We start from the raw sequence: 22324 nt of genomic DNA on the forward strand, positions 1-22324 counted from the left end.
GTGTGAGTGAGAGCGAGTGTGTGTACAATGACAAGAAATGTGAATTAAAAACTGTTTATGTGCTTAAATTTTGACAACGCTCAAGAAACTAGAATTAGGTTCTTAAGCTGCTCACGCTCACGCTCACACACACACACACACACACACACACACACACACACACACACAGCATTACTTTCTGCTCCTTCGCTCGTCGCAAAACTATCGTACCACTGCAGAGGAAGAGGGCGCAACAAGATATAACAAGATGTAATTAAAGGAGTGGCAGTCGAAGCTGAAGCGTCGAACAGAAATGCAGAAAACATGAAGGAAGTGTGACGTTTGTGTGAGTTCGATGCATTAATGCGAAGAAGGAGGTTCATCACGTCTGTGTGCAGCGATGAGGAGTTTCAATCTGCAGAAACTTTCTGTTTCATGCAGCTTCTGTAATGTGATACTTCAAAATGCGCATAAATATACGTAAGTGGAAACACAGCGAGTGTGTGTGCTTATGCACCAACACCTTCTGCAAGCACCCCCCCCCACACACACAAACACACACACACACACACACACACACACACACACACACACACACACACACACACGTGCGCACACGCACTCTATCTGCTCAGAAACCACAGGCAACATAAATAGCTCCCATCAGCTCTTGTCTCTCAGCTGGTGGTTTATTACATGTGGTTAAAACTCAACCGACCGTCGGCCGCTGTCCTCCAGTTTGTCTCTCTAACTGGGAAAACTCAACCACCTGCCTCTGACTCACAGCCCTGGAAGTGTTGGGAAGCATGGCTACAGCTGTGAGTCAGCCTGTTACCATATCACTACTGTAAAAAGGTCAAAGGTCACAGAAGCAGGTTTGTCAGAGGACTTTCTTTCCCAGCGAGCAGCAGGACGTTAATCAGTTAATCACTGCGGACTGCTGTCGTGTAAACAGCGCTGCATGAAACACCTGCTGGGGCTGAAATATCACAGGCCGCAGAGCCTCGCCGAACGCATTCATGTGAGAAAATGAAATTCACCAGCGACCCGGACATAACCGCAAAAAGGTCAAGATTTTACTCTCAGTGACTTCCTGGTTCAGTGGAGGAAAACTGGAAAGAAGAGAGATGTAATGTGTGGAAACACACCACAGAAACGACTTCTAGCTGGAGGAAAGAGCTCGACGTCCCCCGGACCAACGAGTGCAGGTGAAGACTGTGACCGCTCAGGGGACAGCTGTGGGGCTCCAGCTAACGTGTTGATCTGTTGGATCATTGTAGCTGCAGGTTGTTTGTCCTCAAAATGATGTGTTGACACGCCTCTCCTACGCAAACAGCGAGTCAGCATGGCTAATGTGACTCGCTAACTAACGTGTTAGACGAGGCTGCTTCATCACGACGGCCTTCCAGTGTTCCCTCTGTGGAAAAAGCCAAGTGTTTGGTTTGCATTCACAAAGCTGATGAGAGCACATGTGTCGTCTGGTCAGTGATGGCGTGTGGTGGGCAGGTGATGGAGGTTAGCTGGCTTCACGTGCACCGACCGCTTTGACAGAGAAAGGCCACATATTGACCTTGAAACCGATAAAATGGCTTTAAATAAAGGTTCATTCACATTTATTTTAACTGCAATCAAAGCTTCCTGACAACTATAAACCTACATTAAAGGACCTGCTGAATCATAATGTTTCAAAGCTTTGAAGTGTTAGCATTGACATTCACAATGCTGCACGGCGCTTTATTCTGAAAGGCAACAGAGTCAAAATTAAGCCGAGACGACGTGGAAACATTTGACTGAAAGCTGCAAAAAACATTTCCAAAGACAAATGAAATCAGAGCTAATCTTCCGGCTCTGTGGCCAGTCGAGTGTGAGCCAATGAAAACACTCCAGCTCGCTCTAAAAAGGTTTGAAAAATGAAAAACAAAAACAACATTGACGTGTTTTCAGCGCCAACGTCTGCATGTGATGCACGTCAACGCCGGAGCTGGAACAATGAGTCAATGAAGCTGAAAATTAACGGGGAACTATTTTGATAATTGGACTATTTTTCAGACAAAAATGACAAACATTTGCTCGCTCCAGCTCTGGGACTGTGAGGCTCGTCTGCACTTCTGTGAGAGCAAACTCTAAACCTCCGACGAGGAGACGGATGGTCGTGCAAAACAAGCGCTGCGAAGGTGTCACCTTGAGCTTCAGCAAACAATTTCCAGACATTTTCTAAACCAAACTGAAAATAGTGAAAATATTCATCAGCTGGAGCCCAAATCAACGTCCTCTGCCGCTCAGTCTGCCGTTCTGCGTTGTTTGTCTTACAGAAAGTGTTAATAATGTGAGATGTTTTTCTTCCCAGACGCACAGTAACACCAGAAGGCCACAGGTCAGACAGTCAGACCAGTCCCATCGGGCTGCTGGGAGCACTGGCCGCTCTGACCATTGAACAGGAAGCTCAGTCAGTGTGTTTCCATTGGACATGACGTCAGTCCAGCTGCCAGCAGGAAAACAACACACATGATCGCAGCACGACACACACACACAGGCAGAAAGAGGCGGGAGTGTGGAGAACGGGATGGCCGCCAACCGCCAATCAATTCTCAACTTGAACTCTCACTTGGGCTGATTTGTGCTCTCTTCTGCTGGAGCTCAGCGAGCTGCAGGCAGAGATATAACACAGAGGATGACTGACAGGGACGAGCAGAAGAACACAGCATATTAAGATCACTTGTCATCTCCTGTCAGCTGTGTTTTTGTAGCCTTTTCCATCATCCTGAACGCTCTCTGTCCAACTTCCACTGAATGACGACATTGTTGGAGCATACACTCGACGACGTGCTCTAAAATCTGTGAATTATTTTTTAGAAACCTGTGAAAATCCCACTATTCTGCTACAAAGTCAGGAGCGGTGATGTGACTTCAAAGCAGGCTGAAAATAGCCAATAATCAGCTTTGTGTGAAGGCTGCTTGACATGGCTGCTGAATAATTCTCCAGCAGAGCTCAGAGTGGAAGTTAAAAACCAGTCTGCTGGGGTTTCCCTGCCTCTCCACAGAGATACCAGATGGGCATCTGCAAAGTCTGGCATCACTACAGCAGACTGAGGGAGATCTACATGTGCAAAACAATGTTATGGACACAGGAAATTAGACATCAAGCCTGATAGTGATGTCTGTTATTTATGTGTCGACCATTAAAACTAAAAGCTTATTTATATTAAAGAATAAAACACATCATGGAAGAGAAAAGAGAAACAAGTCATAAATTTACACACTGATTTAGAAATTCTGTTCTCTTAGTTTTATTCTCGTCCTTATTCTTCTTTATTGTGTATATTTCATGTTTATGTGTACGTTTATCCTGCTGCTGCAACAAAAGAGTTTCCCAGTTGGGATCAATAAGGTAAAGTCTACGAAACGTCAGCCTTTTTGTGCCATTTTACTACTCGTGTTTCTTTCAATCAATACATTCTTCGGTGTTTACTGTCAGTAGAACATCTTTAAACTCATTTAGTGAACGGCAGCATCGTCTTAAATCTCTTTGGTCATTAATGCATTGATTGGATCATTTTTGTTGAATTCTTCTCACTCTGTCTTTTAATTTTACCAATATGATCTTTAGTATTTAATGCCCATTTAGCATCTCTAAAGCAGAAGAGCACTGGCTGTTGTGATGCTGTTGTGATTATTAAATGATTTATTCAGCGCAGCTATCAGGGGCTTTGATTCAGAAGTGATTACATGAGCAGAAACTGACTGAAAATTGCTTTCAAAATGATTTTAAAAACACAAAAAGTTCAATTCTCCTCCAAACAAACTCAGTTTAAGACTTGTTTTATGCAGTCAAATAGCCGATGGAAGTTCTTTTGAAAAGCGGCGAACAGAAACTCCTCTCCTCCCTCCACCCGTCCGTCCCTCCTCACATTAAACTAAGTGCTGGGGAAGATAACAACCAATGGGACTTCCAAATGCATCAACATCAAAAAGCTATTTAATCACTGCTCTGCTGCTCTCTCTCTCTCTCCTTTCTCCAGCCTTCGTGCCAAATACCATTTCATGTCTCTGGGGAACAGGAAACATTTAATAAAACTTCTCTAATCGAGTTCGGCAGCAGGGAGCTGTGTGGCCTCGCTCAGGCAGTCGCAGCCATCTGCTCGTCATCTCAAAGATCCCCTTCTTCTCCGAGACCCGTCGGTCAAAAGGTTTTATACTCGGACACCAAACCGATGTTCTGAGAGCTTTTATGTAAACAAACCTGACAAAAATCGACCCAATTGTGCCTTTTAGGTTTTGGCTTCAGGCCCAGATGCTGCCAGAAGTGAAGTTTGAAGGGCTGCTCGGGGTGCCAGAGAGGGCCGGGTGGTTGGATTTGACTGATATTTCATTCACTGGATGTTACAGCGAATGTTCGATTGAGGCACGGGATCATTGTGGCGGATTAAAATATATGCAGGCTGAACTGGTGCAGACTGAGCCTGGGGTGTGTGTGCTTTAGCCATTTTAACATACCAAGATGTCAGCAATTTTGGGTGAACAAAGAGCATTTTGGAGGAGGAAAACAAGTGAACCGGTGCCTCACTTACACTGCTTTGCATTCCTTTTCACCTATTTTCTGAAGCATTTTACCATCAAGACAAATGGAACAGGAGAATAACTGATTTCCATCTGTTGCGGTGCATATTTTGTTTAAAAAAAGTGTGTTTTTCAAAAAGCTGGCTCGTGCAGTGATGTGGTTTCTTAACAGTGCTGCCATGCTGCTTGAAAGGCAACATGGCAGGCATATAAAATATGAAGAATTTGCATCAGCAGCCGGCATCAGTGAGCACTCAGAGTTAATTATTCACTCCAGCGCTGTATATTAAAAAAAGGTTTTAGGAAGAGTATTCAGATCAAAGGTTACTTTATTATTTTAATGCCAGAAATGAAAAGACCATCAGGTTTCTGTCTGAATTTGACCGTCATCGGCCACTGAAACAGCATTTAGAGCATCAGGGGACGCTGACGCTCTCCTTTGCTTCAATACTGAACAACAGTTGAGCATCAAGAGCAAGCAGGACGTCTCTGTGTCTCCCTCTAGGACAGTTGGACGGTGTGACTTTCTGTTATCACGGTTGTCTCTGTAACCGCTGTCACTCCACACCGAACACGCTGCATTTTCCTCAGCAAAGGAGTCATTTTTCAGAAGCCAGTGTGTCTGAATATCTGCGCCAGTTCACAGTTAATACAAAGAGACGTTGCTGAGCGTGTGGGCGGGACACTTTGGAGAAGTACCTCGTGTCACTGCGTCTCCACTTACTAGTGATTCTCTTTTTAAAAGAATCCTTTCACCATCTTCTTCAGCTGATTTCTTTCCCAACACCTCTCTCTCAGGAGTATTATCGAGTCTCTGGGGCTCTGACCCTTCGCCTCCTTAATACTGGATTCTAGCAGAATCTGAAGTTTCCCTGCCTCTGACCTCTCTGTGTGTCGTTACGGATAACGACCAGAGCTTAATGCAGAAGATACTCAGCAGAGATTTGTACTCGACCTTGTACAGACGGGTAAAACGGCGGCCGCCTAAAAGCGTGATCCCCTGACTGCTGCGTTCTGGAGAGATGCGAGTTCAGGACTTATCACTGTGCTGTAAAGACCACACACAGATGCACCAACACACACACAGATACACAAAGCAGAGGCATGCTCAGTCCTTTAAGGCCAGCAGACAAACTCTGCTTTGGATCATTTTGACTCGTTCACGCTGACACAGGTACACGTGTACGCTCAGGTACACGCATATTTATACACTTATGCACATATTCACAGTTTCTCTAAGAATACTGTGTGTGCATGTGAGGCTGGCACACGTGAGTCCAGGGAGGATTCATGTTTTGGTCATTTTTGGTCACTGGGCAAAGATTTACTGCATCCCCATCCGAGGGGTCATAGTTTTAAAGCGGGTGTACTCACACAAACATGGACAACAGTCAGAGTACACACCATTAGCCTCCTCCTGCTGACATCTTCTTACTTTGCTGCTCCAGCCTTTCCTCACTTCCTTCCATGTTAGCTATTTGCTTGAATTAACTTGCACGGAAGGACGTTCTGTAATCCTCGACTATTTAAAGAAGCGCTTCCATGCTTAAATATCTAACCACCGATCCATGAGTATAATAAGCACAACACAGGCACACATGGATGGCTGATGGATAAAAAGATCCTAAAAGCTCTCTGTCAGCTGAAGAACAATCAGACATTAAGCTGACTGTCACAAAAAACATTTCAGGCATCGAAAATCACGTGTTGGCTGAACAGAGCTTTAATCTATAGTCCAGAGAGACAGTGAGAGACTGCAGTATGATGTGAATCACATTACAAGGGATTTCTCCATGAGGACATGCTTATCACGCTGGAATCACCTTGGGGACAAATTCAAGGACAGTGATTCTCTCTGTCTTCCTGAATAATATTTAAAGAAGGCTTACATTTGTCATTTTTGGAGGTACAAGAACATGTGATTAAATTGTCTCATCAAGCCAATGACTCCTAGTTAAAACATCCCAGGGTTTTCCTGTGGGATGTTGACAAACCTGGGTGCTCCGTTTTAAGCTAAAACACTGTTTTGAAGGCCCTTCGCTCCTTTTTCAGAAACACTGAAGGCTTTGGTGAATTTTTCTTAAAATCGACAAACCTTTAAGGGCTTGCAAGGCCCCTGGGAAGCCCGTTAGCTGCATTATAATTAGAACGTGGTGACTGGAACGCTCTGAAAATGATAACAAGCAGACCTCTGCGAACAGGAAACAGAGAGACACCGAGCGCAGAGCATGCATCACCCGTGTTTAATGCAGCATTTCATCTCAGTCTCTTTAACAGCTCTTCGACGCTACACACTTCATACAACAGTCTTGACACAGACCTGCGCTTAATTAGCCGATTCCTGGAAAATGTCACCTCGAGTGTTTGCCCTAAAACTCCAGAGAAGTTCTGCATCGGCACTAAATGCAGCAGGTTGGAAGGAGCTGACGTACACACCACGTGGCACCGTCTTATCACTTACACAAACCCACCAAATAAAGGTCACACACAGAATCACAGTTTCACGTCTTCACACTTTCAGTCACATTTACAGCCACGCTCCATCTCTCTCTCTCACACACACACACACACACACACACACACACACACACACACACACACACACACATAATTCACAGCTTTTCCTCTCACACTTTCTGGTCTGCAACCAAAGACACCACAAACAGCTATCATCACCTCTCTGCCTCTGCGCCTCTCAGCTGGCAGCTTATTATATGTGGTTAAACTAAACCAAGCAGCAGTCTGGCCTCCTGGAGATTACAACTCCTCCCTGCAACCAGCAGAGTAACTGAGACTGTACGAGGGCTGCAGCCCAGGCTCGTCTTCAGTGAGGACTAATCGTTTTCTGTAGCTGTGAAACAATCAGTGGATTAATCCAACAGTCTATAAACAAGGGATCAATCAGGGATGTTTTCAATAACAGATTTAGCTATTGTTTAAGTAAAATGCCAAAAATTCAGTGGTTTCAGATCATCAGATGTGAATATTTGTCTTTGTCTTTTGGACGATTTCAATGTGTCCCCTTTGGTTTTGGGAAACAGTTAACTGTATTTTTCACTGTTTTCTGACTCACCAGTTATCCGTTAAGTCAATAAAATGTCCAGAAATGGGAATTAAGACCATCATAAATTGGTAGCTGCAGCCAAACATTAGTCTAAAATTGGCATTAATCACACAGAGAGTCAACGAGACTGAGACTCTGAGCTACAGACACATTTCAGTCAGTACAAAAGCCGGCCCAACTTTCACTGCGAGCATATTCTGATAAATGTCATACTGATTAATGTCTATTTTGCACTTCCAGGAGAGTCAGTCAGTAACAGTGTGGGTGGTATTATGGCATTTCTTTCTTTAAACTGATGAAGCTGTGTAGGTGACACTCTCAGCCACAGACCAGAAACACAAAACAGACGCTTTTATGTGACTTTCCAGAGAAAGAAACAGTATCAAATTGGCCACCATAAAGGGAAGGAGTGCTTCAATGCTTTGACTTTCACCCCCAATTAATGTGACTGGTGTCTGATGGAAAAACAACCATAACACAAGATAACAGTGATGTTTTAATGATTCCCTTTAGGACAGTCTCTTTGCTCCCACCCTGCTCAGAGGTCAGAGTTCACGTAGAGCAGCAGCTCTACACTGGCAGAGACTCACAGACATTAGCAGGGTGGATCTCTGCAGACGGAGAGGTCTCTGCAGACAGTTTTTCCACTGACGGAGGGTCTTCCTAACCACTGAGCTATGACGCCAACTCCCACAATCACTTACAACTCTCTACATTCACACGAAGACCCCACCCTCCGAGCTATAAACTCAAATATGTTCTACAGGCAGATTTAACTCCCACCAGTGCAACCAGGCTGTATAGGAGGACAACCCCTACCTGGGCTCTGAAGCAAGAAACAACCTGAAGGTCTCATCAAGTTGTAAAAGCTCTTAAATCGCCTGGATATGAAGCACCTTACACAACAGCAGGCTTTTAAAAAAAGCACAAAGATGTTCTCATTGCATCTGGTGAGAAATGATATTCCACAAAAAGGAGGGAGGGGAAAGCTGTTAAATCCACCCAACAGACCGTCTGGACTTAGAGGGTTTCACGGCACTACCCATGAAATCTCCAATACACTGCTGTCAGCTGGCAGGCGTCCGCACACACGCACTCAAATCCACACACATACAGCGCCCAGATTAATCCTAAATTTGGTTGGCAGCCACCAACGGGCTCATGTAGATCCAGCTGAATATCAAAACATATTCGGAAGGGATTTTCAGGACAGGAATTAACAGCCCCAGAACGAGAAGAGCTCAGACACAAGCGCTACCTTCAAAACAGAACCCAACACGGACTGGGAACACTGGTAGGAACACAGGAAACACCTCCTTTTAATGGACAGTCAGATGGAGGAGGAAGGAGGAGAGAGGAGGGAATAAGGTGAGAGGACATGTGTTTTCAGTCTCGTGTTGAAGAGACAGCTGAAGGGTTCCTACTTTCAGCCAGTATGGGTACTATCACAAAACATCTGTCACCAATCTAAACACATTAGAGCCGTCCTCGAACTTTCACAAACACGACAACTGATCCTCAATTGAGCACACAATAAAAAACACTTGATGCCTAAGCCGACACAATCCCCCCCGAACACATAAACACACACCAGCGAAGCTCAGCAGGAAACATCACATCATCAGATATTTTAAAGAATCTGACTGGAGGAAAACTCACTTTGAGGTCGTTCAGCAAGAGACATTTTTGCTTCTTAGAGCTTATTCAAAGGCACTAAACATGGAAAAGAGTACTGAACCATGAGTAAATATATTATGCAACAAGCTCATAAAAGATTAAATATGTTTAAATTATTCATTTCTGTGGTCAGAGGGAGAAAGTCACAGTTTGGTTTCTTCTTGGTTCTTTCATAGGCAAAGATTTATCTTTGTATGGCAAAATGTCAAGAGCAAGGCATTCCACACAGGCTGGGTTGTGGGTTTGAATCTCCCCGCAGTCATCCGTGAAGAAGATAAACACTCTTCAAACGCCCAGAGACGTTATCTACATTATCTACCAGACTGATCCATGACTTCACCGAGGAATCTTCTTTACAACAGCTGGCAGGAAGCCAGCCACATACCCAGCATGCACTGGGTGCCTGCGTCACCACTCATGCTACACATGTCCAAACAGGCTGCGTGCCTCATTTTAAAACTTTATTTCTCCTGAATTCATCTCAGAAATCTGTTGAAAACCACCTTTTCCCGGTCTGGGGACGTGAAGTAACAACCTTTGACCCTGCTGCTGGCTGACGGGCTGTTCCTTTCAGCTACGGTTGCACCGAACGATCGCTTTCATTATTGATAAAGCTGCCAACTACAATAACAATTTCCCAGAGCCCAAAGGGACATATTCAGATTGCTTGTTTTGTCCAGTTTACAGTGCAGAACCCAGAGATATTGAATTTCCAACGGTACAAAACAAAGAAAAGCAGCACAACCTCACAGAGGAGAAGCTGGAAGCAGCACATGTTGTCCTCATAGTTTCAGCTGTACTTTCAGACACAGCAAAGGTCTAATAACCCACAGATACTTCAGCAGACACCCCTCAACCTTTTCACATCTGCAGTTTTCTTCTGGTGCCATCTCATTTTCTCTTGTCCTTCCCTGTGCATGGCTGATTAATGGACGGCACATACTTGTGTAAATCTCTCCACTACCATTCCTCAATCACTTCTTTGAGCGCGGCAATATTTTACCACCTTATTTTGTAATCATTCCAGCAGCGCTTGGAAACACATCAAGCTCTGTGCCAATAAGGCTCATTGAATTGAAATTGACATGTTCTGAGCGGCAGCCTGGCAGGCTGCTTGACAGACCAGACAAAACATGTTTGACTGGTGACATCAGAGCCGAGACGTGAACCCTCTTAGAACTTAGATTCATGTGCTTCAACCCCCCCACCTCAAATCATCCCCCGTTCCGTCCGTCCTCCCTTGTCTCGTTGAATTACTTATTTGGAACAACATGAGAGGCATTATCACAGCAAATAACCACAAAGCTTCTGCATGTAACAACAAACCAGCTGCACCTTGCTAGAGTTACAAAATACCAGAGAGAGCCTGGTTGCACCTGAAGACACAGACAGAAGACAGAAAGAAAAGCAGCAGAAGAGTGGGACACGAGACAGAGAGAGACAGACGCTGATGAACACACATAACTCACCTGTGCGCTCGATGTAGTCGACACATTTTTCAATGAAGAGTGGGATGGGTCGATCCGGGGTCACCAGGTTCTGCAAGGGAACGCCAAAGTAGTTGCTCTCCCACGTTCTCCGGGTGGGAGGATACAGAGGCTTGGTGGGCTTGGAGGATTTCGGCTATAAAGGGGGATGAGATGATAAGAAGAGGGATGAGATGATAGGAACCGAGGTGATGGGACAGGGTGAGGGTGAGAGTGGGGAAAAGCAGGAAGAGTGAAGGGAAGAAATGGGGGAAGAAGGGAGGAAAAAAGAGGAAACAGAGAGAGATGGAAAACCAGGGGGGAAGAAATGTGGAAGTAAAAACGAAGAAAACAAGAAAGGCAAGTTTAAAAAGAGGATTGAGGAACAGGAAAAGAGGAAAGAAGCCACATCGAACAACGGAGGAGAGACAAGAGTGGGTTTGGATTGATAAGGTTGGCAATAGTGGATGAGTGGAAAGAAAAAGGGAGACAGGAAAGGAAAAATAAGTTTGAAAGAGAAAAGGAAAAGCATGTGGAGATAGAAAGAGGAGTGAGAGGAAGGAAGGAAAAGGGAATTGATAAAGACATGAGGGAGAACAGAAATAGAGGAGAGAGGGTGATGAGAAGGCAGAACATATCAGAGAGGAAGAGGAGGAGGAGGAGGAGGACGAGGATGGCAATCGGGAAATAGATCAGAAAGAAAGTTAGTGGGATGAAGGGAAAGAGAGGGAGAAGGCAGAGGGAGGCCCACGCGGAGGAAGACGAGAAGAAAGAAGACAACAACAGACAAAACCGTTAGTCGAGACCAAAGCTGGGACGAGTAACGAGGTAGCGAGGTGGCTTTGATTTCCCACACTCCTCTACTCTTCAAAGTGTTGTCATGCCTACAGCGGTTCGGGCTCCTTTCTAATTGGCCAGGACGGCGACTAAACACCTTCCATTTTGTACCTTGTGGTTCTCTTTTCGCTCTCCTCTGATTATCAAAGACGGTTTGAATGTTCCAACAATGCCCTGCGTTCATGACGCCCATGTAGCACCGCCGGCTGTTTCGATGCTGATTTGCAGCCTATTATCTGATTCGTGCCGGAGTGTTCACTCGCATGTGTGTGTGTTTTTGTGCGCACACGCACTGCAGTTGCTAAATAGCAGCGAAGCCAAGATTTCTGTGTATTATATTTATCAAGTGACTACAAATATTTTTCATCAAAATCAGATGTTTGTGATTAAGCAGATACGTTCTGAACATCTCGTGCTGACTTTAAAATGTTATTGCCATTTTAAATTTCAGCCCTTTATCTTTAATGTAAAGGTGCTTAGTATGTAGGTCTGTGAGCATGCTTATGAGTGGGTGTGCGTACATGCACTGTATGCTAATGTGTGCTTTTAACTGCATTTTAAACACAGCTGTTTGATTCACGCTAACATGTTTCTTTATTTGAAAAGCCCCAGTTTCACTGCCATGTCTGTATGCATACAGTATTTGTTTTGGCATTTTGATGACTGGGGCTGAATCAAATGCACTTCCTTATATATTCATGTCTGTGCTCTGCAGTCTCAGACAAGCCTTTAGAGAGCTGTTGTAAAGGATAAGCAGGCATCATATCACAGACGCAGCCTGTGCTCTGAGACTGTACAGACAGAGCCCTACTGTCTTTAACAGAGCGTCTTTTATCAGGCACTTTATTGGTTGTCTGGGGCCTGTAAGGAAGGGAGGCTTGTAAACAATTTCAGCGGTGGGGCCGATCAATCAATTATCAAATTAGTTTATTCTCACCATGAGTCCCGAGCCTATTAAACCAGAAATCTGCTCATATCTCACACCCACACACTTGTGCCCACACACTACTATACACAATCTCTTCTGCTCTCATTCACATACACACACTCTCATTCTCACTCAAATTCAATGCACTGAAGCTCTCTTTCAGTCTCTTAAAAAAACACAAGACACAAGTGTCTTGAAGACTATAATATCTATGCTGTCTTGCTCCTTTCTGCCTTCTATTGCTGTATAAAGCACTTTCTAACCATCCAAGCATTAAAAGTCTGCAGAAGTCAGAAGCACGACAGATAAGACTCACCTTCTTGGGCTCCTTTGGCGTCTTTGGCGTCTTCTTCTTCTTCATCTTCTTGTCCTCCTGCTCAGGGTCAGAGGTGATGGCAGGGTTATCTATACCACCCTTCCAGGGGTCAGCAGGAGACAACAGTGGGTCCTCCTCGCTACCCCGGTGGGCTCTTCCCTTTTTCTTTTTCTGCGTGGCGGGACCAGACTCTTCCCCGTCGCTGTCAGAGTGGAATCGTCTTTGGTAGGCCTTTGTCTTGCTGAACAAGATTTTAGAACGATGTTTATATTTTGAAGGCCGCCGTCCAGCCTGAGACTTCCTGTCAAATCCATTCTCCTCCTCTCCTCCTCCATGGAGGCCATGTAAGCCGCCAAAGGAGTTTCTGATCTTGACCAGACGGCTGTGTGTATCATCAGGCACAGCATATAGGTCGTCATTGTGGAAGCCCCGAGACCTTAGCAGGGTGTCCACGGGGTCTGCATAGTTTTCTGACGCTTCCACGTCCTCGGTGTGTGTCATTGGGCCACGCGGCATCCTTCGGTTGCTTCGCATGCCTGCCTCAATGGTTTTTAGCAGGTTTGGGTCCAGCTTTTTCACATTAGGTTTGGGGAGCACTGGTTTGGGTCGGACAGGTGGAGGCACTTTGTGGTTGCGTTCATGGTCTCCAACAGGTGTGCTGTGGACTGGGTACTCATTGCCCTCTAGGTCAATCCGGTACTTGGCCCGCTCGCTGGGTGTGGGGAGAAGTTGAACATCATCACCTATTGGGCTATAAGGTGGGGGTGCCTCGTTGTCATCATCAGATTCTGGGTAATAGGTGTTGTAGGCCGGGGAATGGCTGTGAGGCGAGGTGGGGAAGACGTCTTCACTAGCACCAGTGGTGCACTCCCGTGATGAGCTGTCAAACAGGAAGGAACTCTCAATGCTTGGCTTTTTCTCCAGCACCTCATTGAAGAAGGGTGTAAAAACTTCTGTCTGACGATGATACTGTGACAGAGAGTAGAGGGCTGTAAATTTGGCAGCAATCTCTGTGGCAATGTGCTCACCCTCCGTCATCAGCTCCTTGATGGCATCATTCTCAAAGAAGTCTGCCTGACTGTCTGTGATTGCCACCATCTGGACGGGGATCACGTCCTGGACTTCAGCCAAGAATGCCCGCAGGGTCGCCATAGAAGCCTTGCGTTTAGCAGAGTAGACCAAAATGTAGCCGTGTACCAGTTCATCTTTGCGGACACCGATAGCAGAGTGGTATGAGAGGACGGTGACCTGGATCCTCCTCCTACTGTCCCCAATGATCTTGTCCAGTATCAGTGTGTTACTCTGGCCTGGCTGCCCTGCGCTGCAGCAGTGTGAGTCTAGGAAAGGCGATAGGATGAGGTCAACGCTGAAAGGATCCCAGCACATGGCACACATGACTATCCTAAGGTCCGTCTCTGACATGTCCTTGATAGAGGGCAATGGGGCCAAGAGATCAAAGTTATGCTTTAGCCCCTCAAGCACTGCTCGGAGACCCTGCTTAATTTGGAACTCTGTGAATTTACGTGGAAAGGCCCCAGAGGGGATGTCAACAAAGGTGCACTGCAACTTATTTGCCAGCTGTTGGCCCTGGTGCCTCAGAATAGGTATGTTTTTGCAAACACTGTCCCTCTGATTAGCCAGGATGAGAATGAATGGTAATGGCTGAGCAAACCTATCTCTCCTACTCTGTGCTATCTCCGCTCTGATCCTGCCTATGCAATCTCCAATACAGTTGAGGGACTCTATGGAGTTGAACACACAAAAGCAACCATGCGGCTTGAAAGTGTTGACCCATGTATGGCTGAAGAGCAGTGTGGAGTTGACGTCCACAGGAAGAAGCTCCAGTTCATAAATTTTACCATCCAGGGTGTACTCATCATCTGTGGACTGAGCTCGGATCTCATTGGCTAATTCCTGTGAGAGACCCTCCCTTCCCAGGAGGCAGAGATTGATCTTATCAATGTTGGCACTGTTGTAGTAGAGATTAGAGCGTCCATGCTCTAGCTGCACCAGCCTGTTTGCTAAAACCTGCTCCACTTTCAGATCCACACAGTTCTGCCCGCTCAGACATGTCTCCTTAGTGGGATGGTAAACAAACCCAATGTGTTTGAGGAGGAGCGACTCTCTATCTGGGGCAAGTTTCTGCAGTGCTCTGTATCTGGGCTCCTCATTCAGCACACAGTGAATTTCGCTCATCTTATCACAGCTGGGGGTGGCATTCAGATCCAAGTCATAGAATAGCTCAGCATGCTCAAAAAGCATTTCCTGAAAATCCTCTTTGGCCCTTTCAACTATTTCCTGCTGGTGTCTACAGTAAACATCCCTCCTATCTGATTCTGTGATGTACTTGTAGGCCTCGTCCTCCATGACGAAGCACATGACTTCCTCCCAAGGCTGGCCTGGACTGATAAAATGAACCCTCTCCAGTGTCTTCTTGAACCTCTCCTTCATCTCAACCCTTCTCTTCTCAGACAACAGGTGCTGGACGTGGTTATGGTAAATTCTCTCACCATCGAGTGTATCAAGAAGGTCAAAGGGTATCCTGCGGTCACTGTTGTCGATGTGGTCCGTCTCATCCCATGGTGTTTGTTCCAGAACCACAAACCAGCACTGGAAATCATGCCGGTTCCGGATTACACTCTGTGCCTCAGGCCATGAGAGGTGTTCAACCTCCTCCAGGTTATTGAGGAGGTTGTTAAGGGTTTTCGGTAGTGTTGTCAGGTACTCTTCCCTCCTCCTCTTAATGTGCTCCTGCTTCAGTTGTGCAATGTGCTTTGTGAACATGTTGCGTGCTTTCCTGGAACCCTCCAAGGTGATGAACTCGTCATAGTCTGGTTGGCCCTTCAGATTATTGGCCACCGTTTTCCACGTGGTGTGATAATCTCTCAGCGTATGTACCATCAGTTTCTCAAATCTATCTGTTACTGAGGCAACAAGCTGCCGTTGGATTTTATAGGCCTCCAGGTATGGCACAGTTTTTGGCTTCCCCCTTGTTTTATCCAGCTGCTGGATAAGGGCGTTGAAGCACAGCTCCACGTTGACGTTGGAGCGTGCCGAGGTCTCAATTAGCAGCAGGTTCTTCTTGCTGGCAACAAAGCCCTGTAGGTCCCTCAGGTGCTGGTCCACACACTCATCACATTTTGTGGCAGCAACGACAATAGGCTTCTTTGACTTGACAATTTGGGCGTAGAGGCTGTTGACAAACTTCATTTGGTCGTCAAACTTCCTATTGCAACCCTTGCTAACGTCAATGCAGAGCACAAAGCCATCGATGTTCAGCTTCCCATCAGGCATCTGCTTCTGGTCAAAATCCTGCTCCAAGCCCAGCTGGTCCGTGCAAATGTACATAAGCTTCTCTGCCGACTGGAGCTTGGTTGCTGCCGCCCGTTTGGTGTATGGCTGCAGGTTCGTACTCCGATGCGGAAGAAACGTCTGGTCATCAATGAACTCTGTTTGTTCGATAATTTGGATTTTACAGTCCAACCCATCGTCTGCTCGATGGGACACATCCCCCCAGTACAGGAAGTGGTCATTGTTAACAACACGTCCCCCAAAGTCAATTGTGCTCAGCACTGAGGTGTGCTCTGAGTAGTAGCCGTCCGCATCAGGACGCACATAACGGTTGCATAGGCAGGACTTGCCCACACCACAATTTCCCTTCTCTTTCTCCGTCCCCGAGAGGCCAACCACACTGACGGCGAATGTCGGGGGGCGTGCATCCTTGTTCTTTGCCATTATATCCCCCCGCTCATCGCTAACTTGGTCACTTCCAGGAAAAAAAAAAAGGTCAAGATATCATTCCAGTGCTGCGTGTCAGTGGCACAGAGGCACTTTCATTCTGATTTTCCCTCGGTAGTGATGAATCCCCTCCAACTCTTTGTATCGCTCTCAGTTTCTATCCTGGGTATTCTTTAAGCTGGGATAGAACAGCCGGCTTCTCCTTTTATCACCTGCCTGCAAGACATGGAATTCACAATTAGGAAAAGATAAAGGCAAAACAAACAAAAACATATTTGCACTGATTTGTCCTCAGAGCAATTTGGTCTCCTTATCACAAATAATATAATTAGCTTTTTGTTTCTTTGCATATCCCTCTCGGACACACGTGCACATGTGAGCATGGCGTGGTGATTTACAACAAAAAATCAGACATGTTTATCTCGTATTACACCGAGTTATCAGAAAATTAGACAAAGGTACACATTATCACACTTGTGCAGAACATAATAATCCCTCCTAAATGGTGAAACCTTAGTAAAAGGATTTTGATTGGCCTTTCATGTATTGGAAACAAATGCGCTGGTCTTGCATTAACATAATATAAAAACATGATGGAACAGTCTCCTGCATTTTTCGAAAAAAAAAAAAAAAAAACACAAAAAAAGAGAAGAGAGAAATTTTGTTTTAAAAGCTGCATTATCAAAGTGGACTTTTGAGAAAAGAAAAACTAAAGTGTGACAGTACAACTTATATAAGAGAAAGGGAGAGTAATTCAATCATGGACCGTGCTCAGCAATGTCACTTTTCCCCTCGCAGAGAAAAAGAAGTGCTTTCAACCAATTTGTGCCGAGGCAGGATAAAAATGGCATGCAACTCCAGCCCTTTGACAGTCACTGACCTAGAAATGATTTGCTTCGCTGTGAGAATGAAACAGAGAAAATAAATCAGTTCACAGATTCGCGATCATCATCGGCACATCCTAGGGCTACATGATTAGGGCTAAACGTATAATCCTGATTATTTGGCCTATCGTTCTTGTAATATATTTTGCCTGGTATTCTGGTCATGATTATTAATCCTAATGGTCTGTCTTCATTATTTGTGGGACAATTTTGCTCCTTGCACCTTGCCTAGTTAACATTAACAACCTGGTGAGATGAAATCACAGATGACTACACCAATATTCAGCAATTACTGATTATTGAAGCTAAAAACGGGGCAAAACTTTGGCATGTGCATCTATTTGACGATGCAACCTTTCTGTCAGTATTATCTGGGATTGCCACAGTCAAATAAGCCTGAACACTTCCATGACCTAGAGGCTGATAACTGATAACTGCAGAGAGAATTGGCATCATTGTTGTGTTTTACAGAACGATGGCAATCAGCCAGCGAATTTGCCTGCGTGAGCTGTAACTGCGAGCTGCGGCCCTATGGCATGCTGAGCCTGAGAAACTGCACCAGAGCAGGAATCTGGTCCACTGAGACGAAGCAATAAGGTTTCCCCTGACAGTTTATAGAGGCCAAGGTGATGATGTCACCTGTGTGGGGGTTTTGTGGAAGGAAATAGAATTTTGTGAGTTCAGCAGATCTATTGAAACCTTAAGAAACAACAATATTTATGGAAATTTATTCAGAATTCCAAAACAAGGAGGATACATGGATGTTATTCACTGAATTCAATTATCTGAGGTGGAAAAGAGATCACAAAACCCATTTGTGTATTTGTAAGACGACAAATACGCTTGGGCACAAAAGTAAACTAGGGGAAGTGTACTCAAATTTGTGCAGAAAATGTGCCGAAAATGTTTAGTCGCCTGATCTATGATTTGGGTGCCTCCAACCAGGAGCACCTCAAACACACCTTGGATATTAGATGATGTCAGAAAACAAACTGAGCAGCAGGTCAGTCAGGTTTACAAACCTAACAACTACCCCCTACAATGGCCTCATGTGCCACGCCTCACTGTCGCAGGCAGCCAAGTAGAGGTGCATCTGAGCTTATGAACAGGTGAAGCAGTGCACATGTACACCTTCATTTAGTATTTCCTACCATCTCTAGACCGAATGATGACTGACAGATAATTGTGTTTTTGTTTATCGATTAACTGTCGACTTTAAATGGCAAAAATGCCCATCACAAATTAGCACAAGCGGTGTCTTCCAACTGCTTCCTTAAAACAACCAACGGCCAGAACAATGCAAAAAACTGTGAAATTTATGATATTAAACGGTACCAATTAGCCTTTCTTCTCACTGGTGGCACTCTAACTAAGACAAATTGGAGATCCTTACACGGCAATAGACTAAAACCATCAATTACAACAACTGAAATCTATTAATTTCCTGTTGATCGACTAACCAACTTAGTATTACAGCCCTACATTCCTCCTCGATTCCCATCCAAACCGCAGTGTTGGAGAAGATCAGTCACCCACATCCACACATCTGCTTTGCATTTGTGTCAGCCAGTATCAAAGTCTATATTCACTGCTGTCAACACACAGGGTCCATATAAGACCATATAAGATGAATAAATGTTAACGTGTATGAAGAGAGGGATGGCAGCCGTGCTTGCCAGATAGCTGTGTACTGTAAACACCTGGATGGAGCCTGTGATGGTACTATTACTGCAAACATCCCACACTACAGCCTAAACTGCATTTGTGTTGCACTAATAGCTAAAAGTAGCCTTGTGCATCATGATTAGTCTATTCACTGGGAGGCTGTAGGGGGGATTAAGGTATCACTTGGCAAGCTGGTTTTAGAGATGACTAAATGCTCTTAAGCCCTGAAACACAGCAGAATACACTGCCAAGGATGGTAGACCTTTTAAACATGCACCTGGCTGGAGAATTTTAGGTAAAAATAAACTTATTTTTCTTGTCTTTTTCACCCCGTCCACGTTAAGTGAGGTGCCACTGACTCATTGTGTTTCCCACAACAATTTCTGATCTTGGGTACAGACAACTGTCCTCCCACAGGAAGAGATTAATCAAAACTTGCAAGCAAAGTCCAAACTGACTCCTATTAAGTAAAGAAAGAGTTCTCCGAGCAGAGAGAAATGGACTCCCCAAACGTTACATCCTTTTCTCTCTTTTCCTAGTATAAATCATGACAGACCAGCGAGGGCTGTGGTAGTTTACTGACCCCGCCTCACGGGATTTCAGCGTGCTCACTTTGAATTTTTAACCCATTACCTGTCATGGCCATTTTCAGCTGCTAGCGCACAAAGTGTGTGCGTAATGCAGTCTCAGATTTCAGTCTGAATACAAAGCAACAAAACAAAGAAACCACTAAAAGTTCAGTCTGAAAATATATCCATAATCCAACAATTTGCTCTCGACATATCCAGTCAGTCTCCTCTTAGAGTGTTACAGAGAAAGAGTATCTTACTGTAAATGGACTATGAGTCATTTCACTATAACTAAACTTAGCGGTGACATTGTCTTCATTTTCTTGGTGTCTAGGGACAGTGCTTCTTTCAATTCACTGTGCAGTTGTGCAACAAACCATCATTGCTGCTGCCAGTTCAAATAAAACTTTGATCAAACTGACTAATTCAAAACTGCGTGAACGGCACCCGGCTGGTGCTTCAAGGAAAATAATTTCCTTTAACCTCAGAGGTTTTTAAGGTCATTTAAAACCTGCTCCAGAGTCAGGTCCAGACCTGAAGTCCAGCGTCACTCTGACTTCCCCTTCCTGAGGTGTTGATGATGTAAGAACAACAGTTTATAGGCCAACTGACACGGGCAACCATGTCATTACTCAGAACAGGGCTTGTCAGTGCCAAAGCCCGTCTGTGGCTTGTTGAAGCTGATACTGCTATTGACTATTTCCCACCATATTAGCATAAGCCAATACCAATATGCATTTTTATACGGGTCTTAAAGCAGATGCAGGTGCAAAGCTCTCCAGGCATGCCAATCTATTACTATCAGGTCTGATATTGTGAAAGCTGATATCAAAAACCCAAAAAACAGGCATCTCCGATTGTCAAATGGGCAAATAAATAAACGTAAAACATTTTCTTACACCGTATCTGGAAAGGAAATCATAAAACTGCCAGCATGCCCATTGATTGGAATATCCATCTCAATATTACCAAGCAGATCAATAGCTTTGCTTCAAACAGCCCACTGAAGAAAAAGGCTGAGAAGAAAACCTCTGAACAGACCGGCTGTGATGATAGCGACGAATCGAGCTCAATCAAATCATCCAGTGAGTTCTGGTTGATGCTTAAAAAAAAAAGGATGATGTGTAAACAACAAAGCAACTAACTGATAGTTTTCAACACCATTGGGTCCCATTAATAACTGATGATTTTAGCATGCTCTGTAGCTCTTAACTGAGGCATATTCTGGATGAGGATGCAGCGAGAGGACTGCAAAGGGCTGGAGAACAAGCAGCAGGATGGCTGACAGGTAAAAGCCGGACTGTCCCTTTAATGAGAGTTTGGGTAAAGGGCAAAGGGAGCTGCAGCTGTCCGAGTGAAGCAAATGAAAAGCTGCAGCAGGACAAACCCACAGACTGACTGACGGAATAAAACAAAGTTAATGAGCTGCCAATGACAGCGGAGGCCATCCTTACAGCGTCTCATCACAGCTGAGACGTTTGGGGGCGTTTATGTGTAAAAACAGGCTGCTTAATGTCGGAAAATTCAATACTCTGCCCAGTGGCACTCCTGGATCTGACCCTGCGTCCATCCCCAATGCTAACGTTAGCGATTAGCAGGACATTAACGTTGAATACTGGCAACTTTGACAGGAACTCAGAAAAGGTAAAAAAGAAAAATATAGAGACGGATAAAAGCAATGTTGGAGGCTCTGAAGTCGCACGTCGGTACAGTCGATGGGTCTGAATGTTCCTCTTAATTCTACATAAGATTAATTTTGGAAGATTTCGCGTCTGTTAAGTTATAATAAAGCATATTTTAAAGGGTAAATATCAGGTAAAACACCACACTCCTTAAAAAACCCCATAACCGGGAATGAGAGTGAGTTATGGGAGTTAACGTTACGGTTACTGAGTTTGCTTGAATTAAAACCAACACACGTTAACGTTAATGCGTCAATGCACCGGAGCTAACGTTCACGACCACGGGATTTTACACGGCGGTTAACAGTTTCTCCAGGGGAAAGAGGACGAAACCCGGCTCGGCCTGGCTTGGCCCTGATACTCCAGGACAGAAAAACCCACCTTTCCAATCCCGATTAGCTAACATTAGCCGAGCTGTGTTAGCCTCGCATGCCAAGAGGGTGAGGGATAGTTAGCTAGCTAGCGTTAGCAGCACCGAACCCAGGCTAACGCTGGGAGGAAAACGGTTTAAAAGCACAACCCGGGTTAGTTCAAGAGCCCGGACTCACATTCCCACCCCGGCTTCCTTTGACCCGGGATAGCGCAAGCCTGAGGCCAGGTTTCGCCCACAGAGAAGAGTGCTAGCTAAGATAACGAAGTCCCAATCCCAGTCTAAATACATTCCCCTACCCACCTAATAACATGGTCGCTCCCAGCTCCACATACCACGGAAAAGAGGAGAAAGCATTCCCACATTACGAGGCAGAAAACTCCCTTTTACAGTCCACAGTCCGCGGTCATTAGTGTCCTCCGACAAAATCCCAACTTGGCTTTAGTTGAAGGTGTAGCGTCAGTCCCCTGTAGCTCCAAACGGCCGGTTAGCCTCTATTTTCGTGTATTTTCGTGTTGTTGGTGTGGTATGCGCTGTAAGCCGAAACCTGCTCCTCTCTGTTCCCTCCCCTCTCAGCAGCTCTGCCAGGCGG

The 22324-nt window shown here is 45.1% G+C and overlaps 1 protein-coding gene across 2 annotated transcripts in view; it reads right to left on the reverse strand.

Annotated features, from left to right (window-relative positions):
• Positions 1–22315, reverse strand: part of arhgap5 (Rho GTPase activating protein 5) — a 46402-nt gene extending 24087 nt beyond the window's left edge. Inside the window, exons 1-3 of one of the 2 annotated variants that reach the window (XM_076748345.1) lie at positions 22068–22315; positions 12825–16778; positions 10747–10900 (exon numbers count right to left, since the gene is read on the reverse strand). In XM_076748345.1, coding sequence (XP_076604460.1) covers positions 10747–10900; positions 12825–16559 — 3889 coding nt within the window. In that variant the 5' untranslated portion in view covers positions 16560–16778; positions 22068–22315. Of the gene's footprint in view, positions 1–10746; positions 10901–12824; positions 16779–22035 lie in introns of both variants that reach the window. The other variant, XM_076748344.1, reaches the window with a different exon arrangement.
• Between the last annotated feature and the right edge of the window lie 9 nt (positions 22316–22324).

This window comes from Chaetodon auriga, chromosome 14 (assembly GCF_051107435.1).
Source record: "Chaetodon auriga isolate fChaAug3 chromosome 14, fChaAug3.hap1, whole genome shotgun sequence".
Classification (NCBI taxonomy): Eukaryota; Metazoa; Chordata; class Actinopteri; order Chaetodontiformes; family Chaetodontidae; genus Chaetodon; species Chaetodon auriga.